Source organism: Brachyistius frenatus, unplaced genomic scaffold (assembly GCF_029030835.1).
Source record: "Brachyistius frenatus isolate BFR_SWC_R1_liver_20210118 unplaced genomic scaffold, ASM2903083v1 Contig_23, whole genome shotgun sequence".
NCBI classification, from domain to species: domain Eukaryota; kingdom Metazoa; phylum Chordata; class Actinopteri; family Embiotocidae; genus Brachyistius; species Brachyistius frenatus.
In genome coordinates, this window is record NW_027210622.1 from 772,066 (window position 1) to 797,061 (window position 24,996).

Genomic DNA, 24,996 nt, shown 5'->3' on the forward strand with positions numbered 1-24,996 from the left:
CACGCACGCACGCACGCACGCACGCATGCACACACGCACACACACACACACACACACACACACACACACACACACACACACACACACACACACCTCCCCATTCCCTGTCCTTGTGCCACTGACAGTTAAAAACAAGCATCTCGCTTTGTCTTTCATTTCCCTCTTCTTCTTCTTGATCTTGATTGTTCTCCCTCCATATTTACTTCTCTGTTCTACTAATTTATTCCTTCTCTGAGTTAACCTCCACTCTGCTTACAATCAAAGAGAAAGCCAAACAAAGAAACAGGACTGAATCAACAAAACCCCATTGGAATAGCAAAGACCGCACACTCGAGCAGAATGCTAAAGCTGCCAATGGAGGCAGGGTTTGTGTCAAAGACAAAGGTGAGGCGTGTGCAGGGCCGCAGTCAATTCACATCAGGCAATGTTTTTTTCTGGGGTCAGAGTTAATTAAAGTCAAACACCAGTCCCTTACTCAATGTTAAAGTGAGTGAGCTTATTCTAAAAGTTTAAATGAAAAGGAATCCTCTGGTGAGGGAGGAGGGTTAAAGGACAGAAATATTAAATTTGTCTTGCACATTTTTGAATAAAATGTGAGATTCTGCCGTTGGCTTTTATTGCCATGATATCCAATTAGCAGTCAAGGATGCACACAGACCCACACAGGCCGACAGAGAATACACAAACGCACCCATTTTTACTTCCGTTTCTAATTATTGTGATAAACAGCTGAAGACAGCCAAGACTAACTCTTACAAACACCACGACATCTGCTGTTGCGATAGCAGCTGCAGCACTTTGTAAGGCATACAGTTCAAACAGCCACACAGCCATGATAGAGGATAACAAATTCCCTCAGTGCAGTATAAGTAAGGAGAACATCAATCACGGTGACGGAGGGCTATTTCCACCCTTGTTAACTTATTTTAGAAAGAGAAGGGGGCAGAGAGAAATATTTTGGGAAGAAGCGGCAGAATGTGTGCTCAATCTGCCTTCTTACCACTCATTAACTCACTCATTTATCATTATTTTCTTAACTAAAGGATGATGACTCTACCCTGAGCATGGTCACAAAAGCTATATCAAGAAATGTGGTTTTGTTGAAGGTAACAAGCAGCAAAATAATATGACTCTTCCAATTTTAATCGCACGGTGCTATGTTGACATTCGGAAAATAATCGGGTAAATTACACCCATAGTTGTAGATTATAAACTGTATTCTAATGAAACACTACATCCACATGTTTTACATGTTCACATGTTCCACATCCCTGGTTTTACAGCCCCAGTGTCTTGCTCATTTTGCAACTCTGTCTCCCCTCATCAATCCTTTCCTAATCCATATTTCCATCCTTCCGCCTCTTGTCCCTTCTTCCCCATCTTATTCTTCTCCCTCTAGCACTGGCACATGCTCGGCCTCTTGTCATAATCCCACTCATTCATCATCATCACTCGTTATACCTCCTCACTGTCTTTCATTTCCCCTTGCTCGTATATCTCTGAATCTCTGTCTTCCTCACACACTGAGACATTGACAGGAACGGCTACTAACTGGCAGTAGCCGAGTACACACAGCAAAACTTCAACGGCAACCAAAATTACTTTTACAGTATCATACTGCACTATTACTATTATTCACAGTAGTACAGCTTTGAAAACTAATTTGAAGAGATTTATAAAGACAGTTGCACAGCAGTTACAGAAGGGAAATGACAAAAGATGTAATGGATGACAAGCCATCATTACTGCTCCTCTATCATTTTTCTCCTACCAGCTATTATTGATTAAATGGAGAACCTTTAAGAAGCATCTGAAAGAGCTGTTTTACTGCTTGACTGGGAAATGGTTCCCCACACCTTTTGTAAATCACTTAGAGTCTTGTACGTTATTGTTATACTCTAAAGCAGCTGAAAGCATACTCTTCAGATGCTATTATACAGTACGACAAGTAATAGCTTCTGTATAACTGTGTCTGTTGTTGTTTGCCTGCAGTTGAGTTGTATTGTTGTATCCTCCTCCCTCCTCCTTCAGTCTTCCTTCTACCTTTTTTTCAAATTGAATTGTTGGTGTCTTCTGTAGCTCTCCTCACACCAGTTAAAGTCTTACTCACATTGCTTTCACCAAGATTCTCCTGAATTGATATTGTATTTAGCCACAACAAAAAAGGTTATTACAGTACTTAACCACAGTTGAACCCAACACTGTCGTTCACCCATCACCCTTTCATCTTCATCTCACCCCCTCCTCCTCTTACCTTCTTCTGGTCCCTCCATCGTTGTTCCAGTTTGGCATCCAGGCGGTTGGCGGCTGTTGCCCACTGTTGTGTGAGGCGGCGGATTCGGCGCTTCATGAAGCTGATGGACTCTTTTCCGGTCCCGACCTGGTCCAGCAGCACAGAGAGGTCTGTGCGGAAGGCAGCCTGAGAGGGTGATGGAAAGATAGTCAAATGAAAGACGAAGGAAGCAAAAGTGTAAGCGGTGTGGAAAATTGGCAGAAAAAGAAGGCACAACGGTCCCTTCGAACTTTGCGTGTTCCAGCAATATGGGCATTAGTGTCAAGTTATTACCCATGCTAACAGTGAGAACATTAGCTATATCGGAACATCCGAAGATTAATAATATTCTGTTATGTCGTAGTAACTCTGTATTTTCTGCAAAGGCTGATTAGTAGATATATAAAAGCATAAACCATTTTACAAAGTGATCCTTACATCACAGAGAGACAGAGACATACTTAAAAGCAGTATGTTTTTAATATGTTGGAGAATTATTTTCAAGAAAATTTGTGTTTTAAGAGTTCTTTGTTTACTATGTGACTTTAGTTTCACCTGTCATTGAATTTTTTTTTAAAGAAGTTACAAAGAACTGCAGTGCATTTCTAACTAATGCTATAAATAATCAAGATGTTTATTCCCTGAAAACTACCTTGGTGCAGCCCTATTTGTGTGAAACATACAGGGAGACAGTAATAAACAGCTCAGTTATTTGGGTCACAGGGTAAGATGGAGATATCAGTCATCATCTACACTGACATTCTGCTTTACCTTCTGAAAATGTCTCTGTTGCCACAGTTAATAAAGGAAAAAGTTAAACCACACACACAGATATAATTTGCAGGCATCACATCTTTAACCACTTCAATCATTCATGGTTGCCTTGTGCTCCAAAACACTGTAAAATGCTGACCAAGTCGATTGTAACTGGGAACAGTTCCACTACTTTCAGTATATGTGAGCAGTCGATGCTTTTCTTATTCCATACTTTGAATGTCTAAATCTATAGCACCATATTATCAGCGCACAAGTCTGCCCCAGAGGACACAATAAGCTGTTCTATGAGGAATGTGGCAATTAATTAACATTAAAACTGGCTAGCTCTTTGACTTGCAACAAAAAAAAAAACAGTCAATAATAGAAGCTGTAAAAGTGAGAATGAAGAATTTTTCCTTTCTAAAGGTCAGTAAGGAGATGGATGTAGTGCATGAGCCTGCAAACAGCTCACACTATTTTAGCGTGTATTCATTTGTGTAGAAGGATGGTTTAGAACTACCCCATGACCTCGAAGTCAATGTCGGGGAAAACAGAGGGTGGAGGGTAATGATGAGGAGGATCAGGCCTGTTTTAATTAATAGGGAGAGAACAGGGTCAGATGAAGGTTAACTATTATGTAGTAATAAAGTCAAAGCACTCACACTCCTATTATTCAATGGCATCTTTTGAGGAAAAAGACTGTTATTCTCCCTCTCACTTTTGAGTTTTTCATTTTCTGTCATTGTCATTAACAAAGGCTGTCTCAAACTCTAGAACACAGGCAACAATTTGGGACAAATGACAGAGTTAGAATATTTTTGACGGTATTTGTGGTTTTAGAAGAGTGTAATTATAACACAAACATGTCATATTTGTCAGTCTTAGCAGCCAACAAAAATCTATTATTTGTCTAAAGTCTTTTTTACCTTTCTCAAACTGTTATCTACTCTGTTGACTCTACTCCTTGTTCTAATCAGGACTGAAGATTTAAAATGTTTCATTCATCTAAAAACATTTAATTTTTAGGTAAGCAGCAAACATTGACCAGATGTTAATTTTGGTGCCACCGGCGCAGAAAAGTATAACACTAAAAGGCTTATAACAAGCAAGTATATACATGTGAGGAAAATCTTTCATGTTATGTAACAAAAATCATAGGTCATTATCCTTTGATGTCACACTGCATTTTCTCACTGACAGCTACACAATATGACAGCTAGATAAAATATGTGAACACAGCAACATGCAGCAAAGGCAATTTCTAATTATTGCTGCATTCATCTGCATTTTCTGGCCCTCATTTCTACCCTCACAGTATTTTCCTAATTACTGTTGCCCTGATTCCCCACTAATTCTTACCACTGCAGCATCACTAGGAATGTGCTAGTGTCTGAAGTATCTTAAAGGATTAATTGAGTGTTGAGTGAGAAATCTTAACATTGATAGGGTTCATACGATTAGTGTGGTAGGCATTGCTTATTGACATAAAGTTACATTAAAGTTACCTTTATGTACATATGTGAACAGTAATGTTAGTGGTTGCTTTCAAGATGCACCCAGGTAGTTTTGTTAGCTGCCATGCCGACATGGTGAGCAGGACGTAATCACTTAAAGCATAATCACTGTGTTTGTTGAACATCCATCAAGGCTGGTGCTGTATTTGATCATCAGGAGGGACACTCTGCATGTGATTGACTGTTATGGCGTGGGAGGGTTAGGATTAGGGATAGAGACTAGTTGATTGACAGTTAAATAACCAATTACAGCATTGCAGAATTTAGAGCGTGCGTCCTTCAGGCTGCTGCAATCTAGAACGAACACTCCATAAGTTATCAAATGGCAGCTTTCTCCGACAGAAGATGTATCTCTGAACAGATCTGTATCTCTTAGAAGGCCACAGTAACATTGCAGTCTGTTGACTGTTTTTGCCACATGTGTTTGGGATTTGTTCCCTTACTTGTCTCTTTGGGGACTTTGGCTGCTGTGTATGCTGGGTGGGAGGGCTGCTGTGGTTCCTCCAGGCCAGTGGGGGGCAGAACCACTCCACCTCGCTCAGGTAGATGAGGAAGGAGCAGTCCGAACCGTCAACACCGTAGAAGGCATAGCAAGGGTCTGACGTCCACCGTGCACGCATCCACTGGAGGATATACAGACAGCAAATGTGTGGATCACAAAACCATATCAACGCATAAAAACTGAAAAAAATGCTTCAGTCTGTCAGTTCACAGCCACAGATGCTAGCAGGAAGTAAGAAGGTTGTACGGTATGATTCCGATTAAAAAAAAAAAAAAAAAAAAAGGCAAAATAATAATACAAGAACTTTGAAGGATCTTACAGGCTATTTGTGGTGCATTTACTTTGAACTCTGCATCGTTTGTTTGTACTATATATTGCCCTGCTGCCACTCACACCACAAGAGGTTAGAGACTTTGAACTAAAGATGATATACTTCATCAATGATTGCTGCATATAGCTAGGCTTAAAGCAAAACAGCAAACACAGAAAAAAAACTGAAAGTAAGGGAGATAAAATGGCAAACGTGTTTTGAAATATCATAAAACTTGATCTTTGTTTGGGTTGTGACACCTTAATTAGCTCAAAATACACTTATTGGCCACTCCACAACAATGCTTTAAATAAATAAAAAAAATAATAAAAAAGTTTGGGAAACCTGCAATACCATCATATTCAAAATAAAAACAACAACAACGGTTTCACACTTACATCTACTTTTCCAGGACACTCTGGAAAGCGTGGGTCTCTTGGTACTTCACACTGTCCTGATGTCCCATCTCTCACAACTGAACAACAGAGCAAGTAAAATTTTACTTTCAGTGGTAAAAAATGTATCTATTTTTTTCTAACCATATAATAAAGTTACATGCCTTCGCTTTACCGTCAATCACTGCCGCTTCATTAGCCTATAGGCTCGCTGGCATAGCGCTCCTAAATCAGTTGGCTCTAATGTGAATATTTATTCTCCAGTGAAGACAACAATTCCAGCAGCAATCAGTCAGTGTAATATTATCTCTCAGTTCATTTAGCAGCATATGGTGCATGTCAAGGCCTCTTTAAAATTCAGGTTTTATTTCTATTAATCAATTTATTTACACATACATGAATTTGTTTGACCCAAAGGCTCACCCCTCAGAGCCACGAGGTTACAGTGTCAGTCACATTAACGGCTTTTCTCCACTCGCCTGTGGACACATTGCATGTCATATGTGCTATGCTCATAAATCCCTGTAGTACCCCACTTTTGAGGCACCGCAACATATCTGCTCTACTGCAGTGCACACTATTCACTCCCGCTGCTGCCAACCGTCCAAGGGCTTTGCTGGCAAGTGTGTCTGCTCACTTAGGCTGCACTCACTGCATTAATTGCTCCACTGACTTAGTTAACTGCCTCCTCGCTGCTGATGTGAGAAGAAGAAGGGATGAGACTGACAAAGAGAAAGAACTGGAATATACATATTGTCCAACAACAGAACCAATGCAGCTTCACTTCATTTTTTTTTTGTCCCCCCACCCTCCGGCCCCCTCCCACACACACACACACCTCCCTCCCCCCGCCTGTGGACCAACAAATTTGCCTCCTCTCAGATTCCGTCTGTTTCCATTTGCCTAATGAAAAAGAGACATTTCTCCACATAAGTCTTCCCCGGGGCTTCTCTCCATCGACTGAAAACACACACACACACACACACACACACACACACACACACACACACACACACACACACACACACACACACACACACACACACACACACACACACACACACACACACACACACACACACACACACACACAGCGAATATGATTGAAATAGCCCCCAATATAGCAACAAATGAAAATGTGGTCAACTAACTCGATAAAAACTTGACTCTTGTCCCTACACAACAGAACATAAAAAGCTTTGTCAAGGCTGGAAGGGAAGGAAATTCTAATCACGCCTTGTGACTCTCTTTCCTGTTGTTTCCTCTCGCACATGCCTGACCACGAGATAAATACACCGCCACTGAGCCGTATGATAATATAGTCTGCCGGCAGTGTTTCAATTCATCTGTGATTAGAGAAAGCAGCAGCGTTTTCATTTTGGCGCATGCCATCGTCCCTGCAGATGCAGCGGGGAAAACAAAAGGAGATGTAATGCTCATTTATTTTCATGTAAAGAATTCGGGCGATTACCCTGAAGAGAAAAAGGGAGAGGAGAGAATCAGGAGGAGAGAAAATGTTCGGTTTTATTTAGGTTTTGATTAAAAATGTGCAGAAACAAGTCAAGAGAAAACAACAGCGCTGGATGAAAGTCAGCAAAAATTAGATTTATGGATTACTCAGATTTATGTCTCTTCTTCAATCTTACTTTATAAACAATAAAACACAAATAAAATCAATCTGCTTTCAATGACAGATTCAAGTCCTAATATTTCCTGTGAGTTGGGTTAATGTTTTTGATCATCTATATTTAACTTTGCTGCTGTAATGACACATTACTCTGGTGTTGTTTTTAAGGTTTAATGTTTTGGTGTGAAAGGATGTCAAACTGAAGCTGTGTGTTTTGACGAGAGATCAGAATTGATTAGCAGGACACCAGACGGGGCGCACTACTGAGGACACGGAGCAGCAAGGTGGCTGCTGAACGGGCGTGCAGCGAGAGCTCGGATACGCGGCAGATGAGCACATGAGCACACAGAAATTGTGTATTTATGTATTGTATATTTGTGGTTGGTGGAATAAAACACCTTAGAAACCGTACTTCAGCTGCTTGTTGTTCGTTCATGCTGGAAGAACCCACGGTGACGGCAAGATGCCCGTCACAATTACAATACATGGTGAGAGACAGGTGGATTAGATGAGATTATTTTGTGGATGTGTACGAGTGGCACTTAGGTTTTTCAACATGACCATACAAACGTTTCTGCCAAAATTTAGTTGTTGCTTCCCACCACCCCTACGAGCAGGATTTGGCTATCTATGACTTTTTTCTTTCCCCAAAATTTGACACAAACTTTGATATGCACTCTCTGCTCTATTATAAGGTTTTCTTACAAAAACAATAAAATCAATCATTTTTCTGTCTAATTTGATTGGCTGTTAAACACTACAGGAAACAATTACAATTTGGTCTCTACCAAAATAAAACAACCAACTAAATATTTGGTTACAGTTGTGTATATGAATAAAAGATGGCATGCAGTATGTGCTATAAGAAGTAAAGGCAGGGTGTTAATGCAAGTGTAAGGTGTGTGTGTGTGTAGAGGATTTCACAACACTAAGCCGTTTTCTGTATGGTACGTGAAGAAATCGTCATTGCACCAAGACCAGTAGTCACAAAAGTGTGTGTATCTCAGATGCTGATGATGATCAAGCTAAGCCACTTGAAATACTTACTCCAGAAGGTTAAAGCTTCCACCTTCTCCATCCAAGTCACAATGCTGCGCTCCATTTGTGGTCAACAGGAGCCGTTTTTGACCTTTTTGATCCACCCTCATACACTTATGTATTGGTCTCGAAATTCAATTGTGCTGTATTATAAATGTACAATGCTGCTTCAAGGTGGGCTTCATTTATACATTGTGACCAAGAGGATACAGTGATGATAGTGATACCGTACCTCTGCCTTGCACCATACTGTTTTGCAGTATCTGCTCCACCCTGATGGCCATGTTGGAGACGTTCTGGGCGATAGCTTGGATCCTCTCCACCAGGCTGGCTGGTTGAAACCTGCACGCACGCGCGCACACACACACACACACACACACACACGCACACACACACACACGCGCACACACACGCGCACACACACACACACACACACACACACACACACACACACACACACACACACACACACAAATGCAGAGTGAGGAAATGCAAAGTCAGTGACAGGCCCCCTCACACTGTTGTCACACAATATAAACTCAATTTAAAACCAAAAGTGCCATGAATAAAATTCATGCAGCTCTGCATCAAAGTAGGGCATCTCTATCAGAGATCATTCATTCTGATGTTATCACCAGTATCTTCTCTCCAACTAATTCTGCCTCCCATCCCTGATTCATGAGTTATAATGTTCCCCCTCTTCTGTCCCTTTTCACTGGTGTCTCATTGTGGTTTTTACATTTTTCGGTCTCATTCTTTTCTCCCACTCCTCTTCTTTGCCTCTCTTACTCTGCTTCACCACCATGTCTTTTTACATCGCAACAGATGTAGAAGTGTTAGTGGGAGATGCAAATTGGTAGACACTTGGTTGGAGCGTGAAATAGAAAAAGACCTGCACTGTTAATGCCACTTCCTCTCTAAGGTGAGACTCTTTCCATTCACATAATAGGATGTGTGGGAAATGTGCACGTGTAATGTGTATATGTTTCAGTGTACGTCTGTTTGTGCTTTAATTGCAGTTTTGCATATTTCCAAAGAATCAGACTGCATGGTCACACATCATGCAATGCAAAGCCAAGCCTGCATACACTCATAATGCTGTGCCCATTATGTACATTTAAATGACTAAGTTTTAGTGTTGTATTGTGTGTATGTGTGTGCCTTCCTGTCTCACTGTATTGTCTAATCAGCATGGTAATAACCCTCATTAAAGGCTTAAATGCAACATAATAACACATAATCAGAGATGATGATCCAAATTATTGATTGTGTGTACACGTGCGCACATGTGTGTTTGTGTGTTTTTCAATGATTCAAGGTAGGGCTAAATGCCAACAGCAGCTGCATGAAAATTAACTTAAAAAAAATCACAGGAAGGGAATATGTGAACAAAGTGCTTTTGCTACTGTACAAAGTATAAACAAAAAAATGAGGCAGCTATCAAAGTCCCAGGCAGTCTCCATGCTCCATTAACAGCTTTGTAAGTGTCACTTGTAAATACAAGTACTTGCTACGTGTGTTTGGATCATCGTTAATATGTTCACCACAACAGAGAAGCCATTATTCTCAAGTGCATGTATATTTCAGGAGCAGCAGCTGTCACCAGAATGTAGAAAAGCTTAAATGTGCAATGATGTGATGTGCAGTAGGTCTTTATGTTAGTCTAAATGTTGCATACTAAGCAGGTAAACATGCACCTAATTTTCTTTTCAATAATAAGACATGTCCCCAGGAAAATGTAGATGTATTGACTGTTACTCTTTCCAGTACTTGAGCTAAAGACACACTACTTGACTATGTTTGCATCTATTCATCCATCCATCAATGTACTACATCTGCATCACAGCTGACGTGACACCAATCTGTCTATTGATCTCCATTATATTGTCACTGCTAAAAAGATCCCAATTTATTCCTTCACTTGAGGCAGTGACTCCTTCCTAACCTAAAGAGGGCCACCCATGTTTTTCTAGCTTCACACAAAGCAGCAAACCATTACATGTTTTTGGTAAATCATCTCTAATCTTAATAGCAGGCAGAAAAACATATAGTTGCATCTATCCAGTTTGACACTGTGGGAGCACTTCATAGTTTTTCAGTGCTTCATTTCTGCACCACACCTGTCTTGGAAAAATGACCTAAAGTGTGTAGTATTTAGTGCGATGTATTGGCAGAAATTAAATTTCATATTCAAAATTATCTTTTTATTCATGTATAATCCCCTGAAACTAAGCCCAGAAGGGACAAACCGCACACTAGCTCTAGAAACAGACTTTTTTTTTTTTTTTGCGAGTTTCATGCAGTCATATCGCAGGTTCTCCTACATGCTTAGAAAGTGAAGGTGAGATAAGAGTGTTCAGTTTGTTGCCACCAAGTCTTATATACTGCTGCTTTCATTTTCGTTATGGTTAAGTGATGTTTTTTAATGTCCAAAATTTTATTTCTCCCACTACAAGGAGCAAAAAATGAATAAAAATCTTACTGTGCAAATAACATGTTCAGTGTGAAATCACTCTGAAACACAGTTATTTCAATAAAAGCATTAAATTTAATTATAATTTTCTCACCACCATTCCATCGAAGTGAAGTAAACACAGCGTATGCATTAGTAAAATGTATTACCTTATTGTCTTATAATGAGAGCCTGCATGAAGCATTTCAAAAAAGTTTCCAGCTGCAGAGGATTTCAGCTGCCCTGGTACCTGTCTTAGAAAAGCTGCAGAGTAGTTGGCCTGAAGGGCAAAACCTTTACTTGGTAAGCTGCGTAGTCTCTGTTACTGTAAAGCTCTTTTTGGGGGACTTGACTGTGCAATTTGGCCTCGATAAATCATGACCTTTTAGTCTAACCTGTCATGTCTGTGACAGTGTAAACTCATCTCTAGAGATGAACACAAAGGGAAGGACAGAGGAGGGAGATAGAAAGGGAAACTAAGGCAGAACATTTAAGAATGGGATTGTACCATGAGATCCAAACAGGGGGGGGGGGATTAAACGGAGAGAAACTTACACTGGTAGAGAAAGAGAGTAAATGGAATAAAAATTGACAAAAAATAAAAGAAAGAGATCAACCATACTGAAAACACAGCAAGAGTACTAGGGGAACCTTCGTGTAAAGAGAGAGAGAGGAAAAACTGAAGAGACCCTCTGAGCCTTCGTATAGAAGCCAACAAAACAGCTTGACTGAAACATTAGAAGATGATTATGATCAAAGAAATACAAGGGCATACATATTTGATGGCCCACTGTTTCACATTACTTGCAATGAAGCTTTGTCCTATTTGATGATTGTAGACAGTTGGCTCTTTTACAAATGAGAGGAACAAAACAGAAATGAGAAAGAGCAAAGAGAAGACAAAACGGGAGGAGAGCATAGGGGGAGAAGAAATAACAAGAGGATCTCCACTGCCAAGTAGAAGTGGAACACTCGGCAAAAAGGCAACTGGCAGCAAAAGAAAAATCAATGTTCACCGCAGGGAGACTTTCTAAGGATACAAATAAAAATGTGTTTTCATGTTGTTATTTCTCTCTTCCTCTCCCTCTGTCTAACTAGTTCATCCTCATAATTGATGAGGGCAGTGCTGGCAGCATCTTATCAACCAAAGCAATCCCGGGCAAGAGACGCACGTGACAAGGTGTCAACAGTTGGGTCTCTGTGCTCTGATGTCCATTTGTTTGTGTGCATGCTGACTCATTCCACCTCATGTCATGGGCCTTAAATCATCACACTCTGCAATGCTTATTCCATTGCTTATTTTCACACATAAATGCACTTTAACATTCAAACACTCCCTTTTTTTTTTTTTTTTTTTTAATGTACATTAGTATATAAAGACCTTTAACCAAGGGAAGACCTTTGAAACCCTTTGCGAAGCATACAAGGAAGCAATAAGCTGGGGGAGGTGTTTTGAGTGGGATTTCAATATGAGCAGAACATCAAGTCCAAGACCAAAGAAGGTATGTCAGGTCAGGAGTGCAACCAACAGCATGTTGGATGGTTTATTTAACAGTCAAGTGTTGGACACCATAAATGATCAAATGTATTAAAAGCACCACAAACAAAAGCAGGTTGGTTGTTTCAAGTTGAAGAGCTGACTAGAAATAACTAAATGAGTACGATTTCACCCACTTTCCCATAGCTACTTCTCTACACTTTGGACGAAGAATGTAAGGTGCACTCTTGTTGCTGGGACTTTCCTAGGTCATGTAAAAGAATCATGCTCTGTCACTGTTGTGACTCAGCAAGCTGCTCTAATACGTGAAGTATCTTACGTCAGTGTTGGCCACAGTAGCCAGACCTAAACAGATGAGGATCCTGATCCTCTGATCCAACTGACATCTCTCTGCCTCTTGGCTGCTCAAGAAGACAGGAGGGCTGTGTTGGGTTCCTCGAAAATGTACCAGTACATCTCCAGTTGATACACCACAGCATATCACTGTTACCAAAAAAATAGTGACTGAGCTCAGAAAAAAATGAATTAAAGAAATAAAATACGATTTTACGTGTTTCTTTGCTGACTACTTTCAGCTAAGCTTTGACATTGACTTCAGTGGTGTGGAAAGAAGGGCTCCTGGGAGAAGCACTGCTACTGACGGAGCTTAGATGGGTGCTTAAAGGGAGGAGAAATAGGTAAAGCCACGCCAGCGCACTGATCCTCAGAGAGCCTAAGGGAAGACATACCAATCTCCTCTCTTATCCACTGCACAGCGGATGGAAATGGAGTGAATTAACTCTGCATCCTTCTCCCCTCCTTCAACTCCCTCTTTCATTTTCCCGGGCTCTTTACTGTCCCTATTCCTCCCTCCCTTGTTATTTCCCTCCGTTTTCTGGTCTAACGAGTTGCTGCCCTGTGGGCGAATCGCAGACTAGGGCCTTAGACATCAAGTCCCATTCACTGCTACATGGGAGTGTGTCAGCACCAATGAAACTCACACAGAGATGAGACCGCCGCCCAGTGTGTGTGTGTGTGTGTATGTGTGTGTGTGTGTGTGTGTGTGTGTGTGTGTGTGTGTGTGTGTGTGTGTGTGTGTGTGTGTGTGTGTGTGTGTGTGTGTGTGTGTGTGTGTGTGTGTGTGTGTCTCTTTCTGTAAATGTGTGCCTGACTGACCTGGATTTGGGATATGTTTTTATAAAGTTCTCTTCCCATTTGCTTCTCTCCCTGCTGGCAAAACTTGCACTTTACCTCGAGAGAGAGGCAGAGACAGAAAAGGTGGAGAGAAAAAGACAGCGATGGATGCATGGAGAAGGGAAATGAGTGATCAAATGAAAGTCATTGGACTGAAGAGAGACTTAAGTCGTCCCTGTTGTGACAGCCAGTGTGTGTGTGTGTGTGTGCGTGTGCGTGTGTGTGTGTCCAGCCATTAATCCTGCAGGCTACGTGCTGTGTCAGGGGTCGGTGCCCAGGTCTCACACCCAGGCTGGTTTTAACAAGTGGTACCTCAAATTAACTGGTACACACTCACGCGCACACTCGCGCGCACACACACACACACACACACACACACACACACACACACACACACACACACACACACACACACACACACACACACACACACACACACACACACACACACACACACACACACACAAACGTAAGTGCAGACTAACAGAGACACTTGTGTTAAATGCATTATTCTGCATTCAAGGAACATCATCAAGAAGATAGGCATGTGTGTCAATGTGTGTGTGTTTGTTCCTTTCCTTTCATTGTCCTTGCGAAATCAAAATCCTTCTTTCCATCTATTTGAGCTGCTTCGATCCAAGGATCTATTCAGTCCCAACCAAACAATAATGTACTGTGTTCTGATTTTGATTTCTCATTGTTCACAGAGCACAGCTGTTAAAAAGAACAATTTTTCAAGGAGAACTTGTGCTAACATAAAGTTATGTTTGCACGTCCCACAATGTCTTTTGTAGCAGTGGAAAAACTCTACTAAATCAGAAAATAAAAAAAGCAAACCCATAGTGAATGTCACCTCCTCAGACTAAACTCAAGCCACTGTGAAGGAGTTTCAAGTTCTAGTGTAATTGCATGTTATGATCATTGATCCACGTTGGATTCTTTGTGCTTTTGTCTAGTCTGTTGTTGTTACAACAGTTGCAGTTTACACAAAACACTAATATTTCCAAAATAATGTTTTAAAATGTGAAAAAAAAAAAAATCTCCCGTTCATATTACGATCATGGATTATACTAACCAGTCATTGATACTTGCATAACTAATTTTAAACCTTTTGTGAGAGTAGATTACAGTTTTTAAACAACAAAATCAGCATCGGTCTCCGTGTCATATATATGGGTAATGGGTTTGATGGTTGGGTTTTGATGTGGGTGCCCAGCCAAGGCAAAAGCACCACTGCTGGAGATTAAACTCAGCTCTCTGCAGTGCCCCCCCCTCCCGCCCCTCCCCCCACCCTCCCCTATTTAAAACTACGACCTATTCTAATTCTATATCCATACACACTATATTTTACCCCGACAAGACCAGCTCTGCTAATTACACATGCAGAGCTATTCAGAGAACATTAACTAGTTAGGCTAATTCAAACACTGCTAACTGACATCTTGAATATTCCAAAGGCGCGAACACTTGCAAGTCGTAACCATGGAGATCCTTCGTATCTCTGCTTGTCATCCCACACAACGTGAACTCACCACAACATGCGAGATTATTTTTAGGCTAAATGATGAAGATGTACAATAATGAATCACTAACTACTGTATAGATTGTTAAAAAAAAAAAACCCATTATTATAGGCTACTTCTTATGGTGTAAGTATCCTAATAATGTAATTGGGGAGTATAATGCCGTCATTTTTCTTTTTTTCTTCATTTTTAGTCACTGCAGTTCATCTATTTAATATTTAGCTGTAAAGTTGTTAGCTGACAACAAGTCTGGTGCTTAAGGGCAAACTACAGACCAAACATGCTTAAAAGGGGATAATCACACAACATTCAGCTCGTGTTTGATACTAATTACATTCTGACCATAAGTGTTTCCACTCCCAAACCACCCCCTCCAGTGCAGTAATATGTGGATGTATCATCCCAGTTTGAGTCCCTGAGAATAGGCTGAGATAGATTCTTAGCAGGGCACTTCTCAGTAATGGCCTAAGAGCAGAACAGCTTCCTCCACATTAAACAGCCCATTACTAGACATTGATTGCAGTTAACACCAACGTCAGACCGTATTAATCGTTCCATCCTTCCGCTCTATTGCCTCAGTGCAGATCTGAACCTGAGCGCTTATCCGAGATCATTTAACAAGGTTTGAGGAAGTGAGGGGATTTCTGTCAGCATGTATCACATCACTCCAGCTGAGTTTAGACTGACTGTTTGAAAATTAAAGTTGAAATGAAGAGTGCGTAAGATAGAAAAGACAAATTGGATGTTATGGTGCAAATGGGGCAAAGAGAGGAGCCGTTTGATAAAAGCTGAAGCAGCAAGGTCATACAAGACTTTGTCTGTTTGCAGCAGTGATTTTGAGGTAATAGGCATCAATTTCCACAAGCGACCGTAAGAGGGTAAAAAAAAAAGAAAGAGATGAGAGCGAAATACAAAATTGCAAGAAATAAAAAGGAGAGAGGATAGAAGACACGATTTTATGATAGAGCGGTGATGTACAGTGTGAATGACAATGAGGAACACATTTTAAATATCATGGTGTCACAATGGTATTTCAATTATATCTGCCATACAAGATAAGTAATCTTAACGAGCCCTTCCTGTTGCTCTCTGTTTATACACACCTGAGCTAAAGCACTTCTGATCATTAAAGGTTGATTAGCTGCATCAATTTATGTTAACAATGTTACGTTAGGTTAGGTTAGGTTAGGTTAGGTTAGGTTAGGTAGTTACTTTATTAATCCCCGAGGGGAATTTTTTTTAAATGCACCATTTATATATTTTTTTTCTATTCAAAAGAGCCATATTATCCACATTGTTCTGTATTATTGTATCAATTCAGTACAACTATAACACTTTTAAATAGTGGTCATTGAAAATAATGTTTTTGTTTGAACTCAGACTAAATGTAAATTAGTTTGTTAACAAGAACAAAGACAAATTATTATGGTGACATTATTTTGAGCCAAGCGGTCTCATGAGAGTTACATTTTTGTTTTCACACACTTCCTGTTATTACTGAAAGGAAAACAACTGAATTTAAACTGCTGCACTGAGCAGCTGCAACATGTTTACTCTGACAAATAACCTTACTAATACTTTAAAACATTTTCCAGTAACTAAAACTCGAAATATCTGCAGTTGCAAATTGCAAGAGAAAAAGGTTTATGCACCAAACTAGACTGACTTTTACCTTAAAAACAAAATGATCTTATGATATTTGTTTTGCATGCATCTCATTATAATCATTCATATAGGAAATACAGATACAATATAACCAGTTAACATTGATACACAATGAACCTGTACGATGCATTTTAAACTGAGAGTACCTGTTAATAGCGGAGCTGAGCTCATCCAGGCGTCTTGCGTCGGTGGTGGTGGTGTTGTCGAGTTTGGACAGGCTGTCCATCCTCTTCAGAATCACCTCCAACATGTCACTGATCTTCCTCAGCACACCACGTGACTCCACACCTCCCAGCACTGATAGAAGAGACAGACATAGATGAGATGAATGGAATGCTGGACAGTGTGTATATACTGTATGAAAGTTACACGCACATTATTCACAAAGTCTGCAGCTCCTCTGGCTCGCCATACTGTAGTTGATTTTGGCTGTTTTGGTTTTGGCCAACTGTCTCTATGCACTTCAAGATCAAAAGCAAAGTTCCTTCTGCTGCGTGCCAAACAATGCAGAAGTCCTCAAATAGATGTGCGAGACAGTTGTACCAAACTTCTGAGATGTCCATCAGTGTTCTGCTGCCCCAAAATATATCAGTATCACTTCTCTTTACTGCTTGTCCTGTAATACAGGGCAGCATCCTATGTACCATTTCTTTGGGATTTGTCAAAGCCAATGCTCTAACAGGAAGAGGTAAATACAAATATAAGACGAAAATCCATACACTGAAAGGTGAATTGTCTATCTCTGAATGGGAGTCAGAGGAGCCGGAAACTTTTTGGAGCCAACCCCTGCTGGCCTTTGGTCGCATTGCAATGCAGCAAGATGCACTTTCATAATCAGTCTATAGGACAAAAATGTACAGATGTTAAATATGAAGATATGAATCAATGGTTATTTAAGATATTTTGGGTGTCAAACTTGACCTGCAAGTATATCTGACTTTTACAAATTTACCATTTTCTGTAACATAAAGCCCACCCAAAGCACAAAAGCAGCTCCTCTTCATTGAGCCTCTGTGTTACTTCTCATCCTAAAGTCTGAAAGCCAACAGTTGGATTATCTTAGTCCTTAACCTGTATATACAGCTTGATCTCTTACTGTCTGCCTACAGCAGTGCACATTGCCCAGTGCTGTATTCGGATCTCCTGTCATAAACTGGGTTTTGCTCGGGCCAGACACCCAGACACTCTGGAGTCTGATGTCTGAATGTGGACTTATCTTATATCCTTTGATACCCTTTGATATGATGATATGAGAATGAAGGTTCCACCAAGACTACGAGCTATGAAAAGCCAGGAACTAATTATGCTGAGGCGCACAGTCTCCCTTTTTCACACCTCTCTCTCAGTCTGTGTGAAGGCCAATTTCTTTCTTTCACATGGCACAGCAGACAGGGAATTGAAAGGAGGGGCTGTGCACAGAGTTGTATGTGTATCAGAAGATACACTGGCCATCAGAGTTGAAAAGTGAGTCATATCACAAATGAGCGCGCGCGCGCGCGCACACACACACACACACACACACACACACACACACACACACACACACACACACACACACACACACACACACACACACACACACACACACACACACACACACACACACAGAGAGAGAGAGAGAGAGAGATGAAGAGACAGAGAGGAGAGAGGTAGAATATAGTCCAACTGCATAAAAGGTGTACCAGACCTCATTAGGACAATTACACTGACACTGCCAGGGTCAGAGTGTCTGTGAATTCAGTCATAATGGCATAGAACTAGGAAGCTGACTGAAAGCTCAACACACAGAGTGAAAACGTTCTCATTTAATGTCTTTGCGGAATTAATCTCCTCTATATGCCTAACTCATCATTTTTAAGTGCTCACTGAAAAGAGTAAAACTCAGAAGACTTAGAGGGAAAATATTTGTGACTCAAGTAGAGGGAAATACTGTAGCTACTTCCTCTGAGCAAGACTCCTTTGTATGAAGAGAAGCACACAATTTATCCTTTCCTCCACCTTCAGTTCCCATTATAAAGTGACTCATGAAATTAAAAGTGACACCAAATCACATTTATTTCCTAAAATGGGACAATTTAGATGGTGTGAGAGTTGCTAACCCCGAGAAAATGAAATCTTTAGCAATCACACATGATGCAGCAAACAGCCCTACAGGATATAGCTTGGTACATTAGAGACACAAAAGTCAGGAGTGTATTTTTCCAGCCTCACATTAGAGTGTTTAGCAGGGCCTATATTGACGCTGCAAACACCTGGATTACGCTGTCCGACCACTCTGTCAAACCCCATGTCTGCTGCTTGACAAGCAATTACAGCCAATGGGCTCCAGTGCCAAACAGCTCCGGCGCAAGGTCATTGTCTGCCTCGATTTCTACCAGCAGCAGGAGGAATCTTAAGTTCAGTGAGTTATCGCCACAGAGACAGATGTATTCATCCGAGACTGACAGTGTCATGTCCTTTGCCTGTGATAGATTGCTGTGTCAGAGTTTGCTGATGGGTCACTCCGGTGACATCTTTTTGATTGGCTGGGAATGGATAACATCCATGCTAAGGATCAGGCAATTTGAAGGAATGCATATGCCGAGGAATTGATAAGGATGATAAAGGTTAAACAAATGAGGATTTGTGTATTCAATAGGTCTCCAATATATCATTTTATTGGCAGAGCTTCAGAAAACTCATTTAGACCCTGCTTTTAGCATTTGTTTGGTTTGTTAACTTTAAGATAGATTTAGTACTATAAATTAGTTGTTTTCTTTACTATTAATGGACTACACGTCAAATTTGAGAAAGGAAAATGGTTATAAAATAACCATTTGTGACAGGTTCAGCAGTGCACTGTAGGGAGCAAATGTGAATGATTCAACAAAGCCTAGAGGTATATGAGATCAAAAAAGTTAATGAGTAGATCTTTCACATCTTCCCAGGGTCTAATATATCGAATGTCATTTCGAGTCAGGGGGCTAATTGTTCTCTGTGAGTCCGGTTTTTGACGAATCCTTGTGTCAGAATGTAGTCACCGAAGCTGCACTCCCATGGATGGCAAAATGGCCATAATAAATTAAAACTGCCTCGGAAAAGATGATCCCTGTTGTGAATTTATTCTATAGCTAGATAATAGACTCCTTTGAATCATCACGCATTTTTAAATTGTTTGACGGAAGTAACCAAATGTCAATACATTTTTAAATGACAATTTAAAGGACATGTGACAATATCAGAGTAGCTTACTTGCAGTAACTGATACCATTATCTAGAAATGATTGGCCGTATCAGCTAATCAGATGAAACCTCATTCAAATCTTACAGGTGTAATACTGTACATGTGGAAGTGAAGGGCAGTGTGATCACAGGTACTGTACGTACGGACGGACGGCAGCAGGAGTGGAAACATTACACCAGTCACCATTATTGTTTGACTTGATCAATTTCAAAGGGCAGTGAAGTCAAAACCAGGAGAGAGAGAGAGACAACAGCACCCAGAGAAAAAAAACTGATGATGGCAACGTGAAAATAAAAATAAATGTAAAAAAAAGATAAATTTAAACAAAAGATAAGAACCTGTATAAAGTTTAAAGTATATATACTGGAAAAGTGCAATGTAATATGGTAAATATTTCATCCTGAGCAAGGTGGTTATTTCCTTTCAACTATCACACTCAGATGCTTAAGTTATTTAAACCATTAACACTCGATGCTGAAGGCAAATTAAAAGTTTGACATGTAGCACCTTATAACATGAATGGATTTTTTTTTTTTTTTAGCGCAAACATTTAACCAAATTCATCATAAAACAGACTGATAGGAAGCACAGCATGCTATAGCAAGTTAATTGTATTTGTGAACTGTATCTGTATAATGCATTGAGTGCCACTGATTTGCTAATATGCTAACATGTTGAAATCACCTCTTGATCAGTGCAAGCATTTATTTGGCACAAACAAATTGATTTGTAACTTCCCTGCAGTTCCAGTTATGCAGTAATGACACCCTTAATCCCATAACAATGATAATAAAGCAAATTAAAACTTGGTAGGAAAATGTAGACGCCTAAACTGCCACAAAATAACAAAATATTTGCTTTAATCAGATTTGTGCTGTAAATTATTGAATCTACATGAAGGAAAAAAATATCTCAGGAGATCAAACAGAAGTCATTGTTGGGACTTCAGTCATAAATCAAACACAGAACTGCCTGAGTGGCTTCCTGTCTGTGAAAGATAAATGCACACTAAAGCTTTGAGGAGAGTAAAAGCAGTGAGCCTCTGGCATACTATTTCATGCCGTGTTTGGATTCTCCCACTGGCATGGGTGGAATAAATCAGCTCACACAAACACATGCACAAGCAGACAGTGCCCTTCTTTAGCCACCATATTGGGCTAAATATTTAGTGTCACGGCACATCACATTTCTCCTGAGGACTGAAATGCGTGAAGCATGAACAGGACCCTTGTTAGTGTCTCTAAATAGATCACAGAAAACTGAAACCGTTTGTGTATGTGTGTGTGAGTGAGTTCAAACACTGTAGCTTTCCTTGAAAGTTGGCTTTTGATAGTGGGAACAATTAACATTAGTGACTGGAAATTAAATTTGCCAGCCAGATGCAGCTTCAAGGACAAACCATACAGAATTCTAAAGCTAATACTATAAGTCATGGTATGTGTCCACTGTATATGCGTGCATGATATTTTGAAATGAGCCCATGAGATACCCACAGTGTGTCTGTCTGCTTGACTTTATGGTAATGGAAATAATAGAAATGCTCATGCATTGCTAAATACAGTAGCCATGACTTCCCTTTATCAAATCTTCTTATGTCACCAGCTATAAGAAAAAGTCACATTTCACGCATGTTGGAAAAGGGTCTCTGTCAACGGCCATATCAAAGAAGGGAAGCCTATCTCAGCACAGTAGGTTGCTACTGCCACACAAAAGAAGGCAGGGGTGTGTTTGCACAGTTTCTATAGTCGGTATTTCTATGACCAGGAGCCTTATTTCAATCATGCAACCCCACAACTGGTGCGAAGTGGTACATCTCAGCCACACAGACTGTGTGTGCATCTCCAATCACACCTGCTATTTTGGTACAAATTGTGTAAAAGGGCGGTCTGAGGTGGAGTGTAAATTAGAGGGTGTGTTGACTGATAAATTCACTTTAGATCGCATCACTCTCAAATAGCAGGGCCAACCACAGGGATCTGATGATCAACTCAACAAATGGAAAACAGCTTCTCCAGAACATTATATTATTGTCTGAATGGTGCTGAAAGAAAGTGGCAGCATAGATGTTGAAGTAGAAAAGGAGATGCTTCTAAGATGTATATTTTCAGAGCAAAGTCTAAGACACATTTCCCCCAAAGTCCCTACTATCGGGGTTGCAATGCATCATTTGAATAGATTGGCCACATGTTTGTGTCTCTCCCTCCACCTGAGCTCTGAGCACTGTGCACCAAAATACCACACAGATGCCCAGAGCAAACTTCAAGGTCAGAAAATTACCACACTGCCGTGCGCTGCTTGTGCTTGCATTACACAGTCACAAAAAAGGGCTCTACAGTATGTACTGTGTATTATAAAATAGACTCCTCCATTATGGTTGAAATGCTATGCGAAACACACCACAAACAAGCATGAGGAAAAAAAGGTTTCAAAACAGTGGGGTTTCTTCCATTAAAGAGCATGAGTGTGGCACAAAGTGCTCTGACAGCTTGTGTGAATGTGTGAGTGTTTATGTTTGTGAAAAGGCCAAATGACAGAGGTCACCTTTCAACAGAGTGAGGAGATAGATTTCTTGATGCTTTTTTTTTCTTTTTTTGCAAAGCTAAATTAAATGGAATTAAAGTGCACAAATTGTAAAGGCAAACTATCCACCCTAACGTGACAGCATGTGTGTGCTCTAGTTCGGGATTAGCAAATCCCAAACACACTGAACAATTAAAACTGTAGGTCTACAACTAATCAAAAACAGCAAAATCCCATTGAAATAGCATTTTGAAAACTATGAAATAGGATGTAGAAAAACTAAGTTGAAAGAAGAGAGAAATGAGTATTGACCTGGAGCGGAGTTATGGCACACTGTATGTCTCCCTGTTATAACATCTTGAGCACGATCGAGCTCCGACTTTTAAAATGAAACTGTCTTGAACAAACTCTCTATCATTTGATATGCGGTGGGTTTGTCAGACAGCTCTGAACTATCATCCTTCCTATGGTGAGTCAGCCAATTGTGTGTGTATGTGCATGTGCGCGTGTGTGAAATGTACCATACGTGCAAGACTGTGCCAGTGTGACTGTCTTACGATTGACTCATTAAGCAAGGATGCACAGAACACAGACAATCAGTGACTTACTCATATGCAAATGCACTTAGACAAACAAACACAGACACACATGTATCTACACATACATCTGCATGCATGAGCTATTATGTGTCCCAGAACAGTTTGGTATTTTGATTGGCTGGAGGGAGGGAAGGGGGTTTGCATATTCATGAGAAGAAAACCATTTGTGGTTTGATGAATCCTGACAGAAGGGCCTGTTGGATAGGGGTTGACACAGCGAAATTAACTGGAGACCAATGTCTTTTTGTCGGACACACACACACACACACACACACACACACACACACACACACACACACACACACACACACACACACACACACACACACACACACACACACACACACACACACACACACACACAGAAACACACACACAGTGGCAGACAGACTGAAAGCTAAACAAGAAATCCCACCTTGACACAACACACTGATATTGTTTCACACCGAAAAGCCAATCTCTTAAAGAGCATTAAGACTTGAATTAATGATGACACACAGCACATTATGGAGATGTTTCATCAGTGCTTAATAACTTCGTGGACTCATAAGTGTTGCATTTGAGATATTCCACCCCACTGAGTATAATTTGAAATCGGAGCTTCCAGCTGTGACTCAGAAAATGCAGCCACATCCCACTGTGGGTGCTGTCATTGTGTCATGCCTGTTGTTTCCCATGATTCACCGTCGGCTCTAGGATTTATCTCCAGATGACATCATCACCGCAGTCTGTCTCTGCACCTCAGGTTACCTGCGCCAACTAAAACAGGGCTGTACACTGCTAATGAAATACACACAATAATCTCAAGCTGATCTATCCAAATGCATAACAATCCTCTCTTTTTCTCTCTCACTCTCTACTTCCTCACTCCCGCTGCTTAATTTTAACCCTCCTTCTTCAAGTCTCCCTTTCTTCTTCATCATCTTCACCATCAGCTTTTCTTTCATATTTCTCCTCCTTCTTCCTTTGTTCTTACTCCTTCACTTAATTCTTCATCCTGCACTTCACCCTCTCTCTCCTCTGCAGTAGGGAAGAGGGAAGGAAAGCATCACAGTCACCAATAAAATTCCTCTCTCATCCAACGGTAGGCTGACTGACAGATAGACACAGACTTGTGTTTAATTCCCAGCTGCCACTCCAATTCCCTGTACATCTCCTCTCCTCATTTCCACACACACATTCAATTACTATAAATTACATGCAGTTTCATTATTATGGTGTAGGAGCTCTACTGTTCATTAGTTAAAGAACACCAGGACTGAGTGCAGACAGAAAAGAGTAGGATGTGTGTTTTTTGCTTTTTTTTAAAGCAGCACAATGGGAATGAAGTATAGTGTGGGAGCAGGGCTTAGCCAAATGAAAGTGCAGCAAATGAAGCATGAAGGAAGTGAAATATTGCACTGACAATAAAGTAAACATAATGAATACCAATGATCTGAAAGACAAATTAATAAGACATAAGACCAGAAATGAAGGGATAATCAATAGACCATTTATACTCTACAGAAGAGAAGAGCACAGAATGTATTACCATATAACTAGTTGGCATTAGCGAGAAAAAATAAATACTGAACTCCCTCTTAATTCCTCCTTTTGGTGGACCTTTTGAAATATTTATTGTTCATTTTGTTTTTGACATTTTCTCACCATTTATCCGCCGATGTCAAGGCAAACTGGATTTAATGACGGGTAGATGTGATAGATGAGAGGATATTAAAAGACACAAAGAACAGCTACAATGCTTATTAACGCTGACAGTTTCTGTCACTTCACTTTTGAGCACTTCTCTTTTTCAAAGTGATCACGGAGAGGATGAAGAAATAGTTGGTGTATGGCTGCAATCTAGCTCTTCATATCTCAACAGTTCAGCTTTAAATTCTACCCTCATCCTCTACCCCTTCATGCGTTTTTTTCTTTTCTTCCACGTAC

At 40.4% G+C, this 24,996-nt stretch overlaps 1 protein-coding gene across 1 annotated transcript in view; it reads right to left on the reverse strand.

Moving 5' to 3' along the window:
* Positions 1-24,996, reverse strand: part of LOC138620210 (alpha-1,6-mannosylglycoprotein 6-beta-N-acetylglucosaminyltransferase B-like) — a 109,104-nt gene that overhangs the window by 52,361 nt on the left and 31,747 nt on the right. Inside the window, exons 3-7 of the mRNA XM_069697207.1 lie at positions 16,872-17,022; positions 8,647-8,756; positions 5,753-5,829; positions 4,986-5,165; positions 2,255-2,419 (exon numbers count right to left, since the gene is read on the reverse strand). Coding sequence (XP_069553308.1) covers positions 2,255-2,419; positions 4,986-5,165; positions 5,753-5,829; positions 8,647-8,756; positions 16,872-17,022 — 683 coding nt within the window. The remainder of the gene's footprint in view (positions 1-2,254; positions 2,420-4,985; positions 5,166-5,752; positions 5,830-8,646; positions 8,757-16,871; positions 17,023-24,996) is intronic.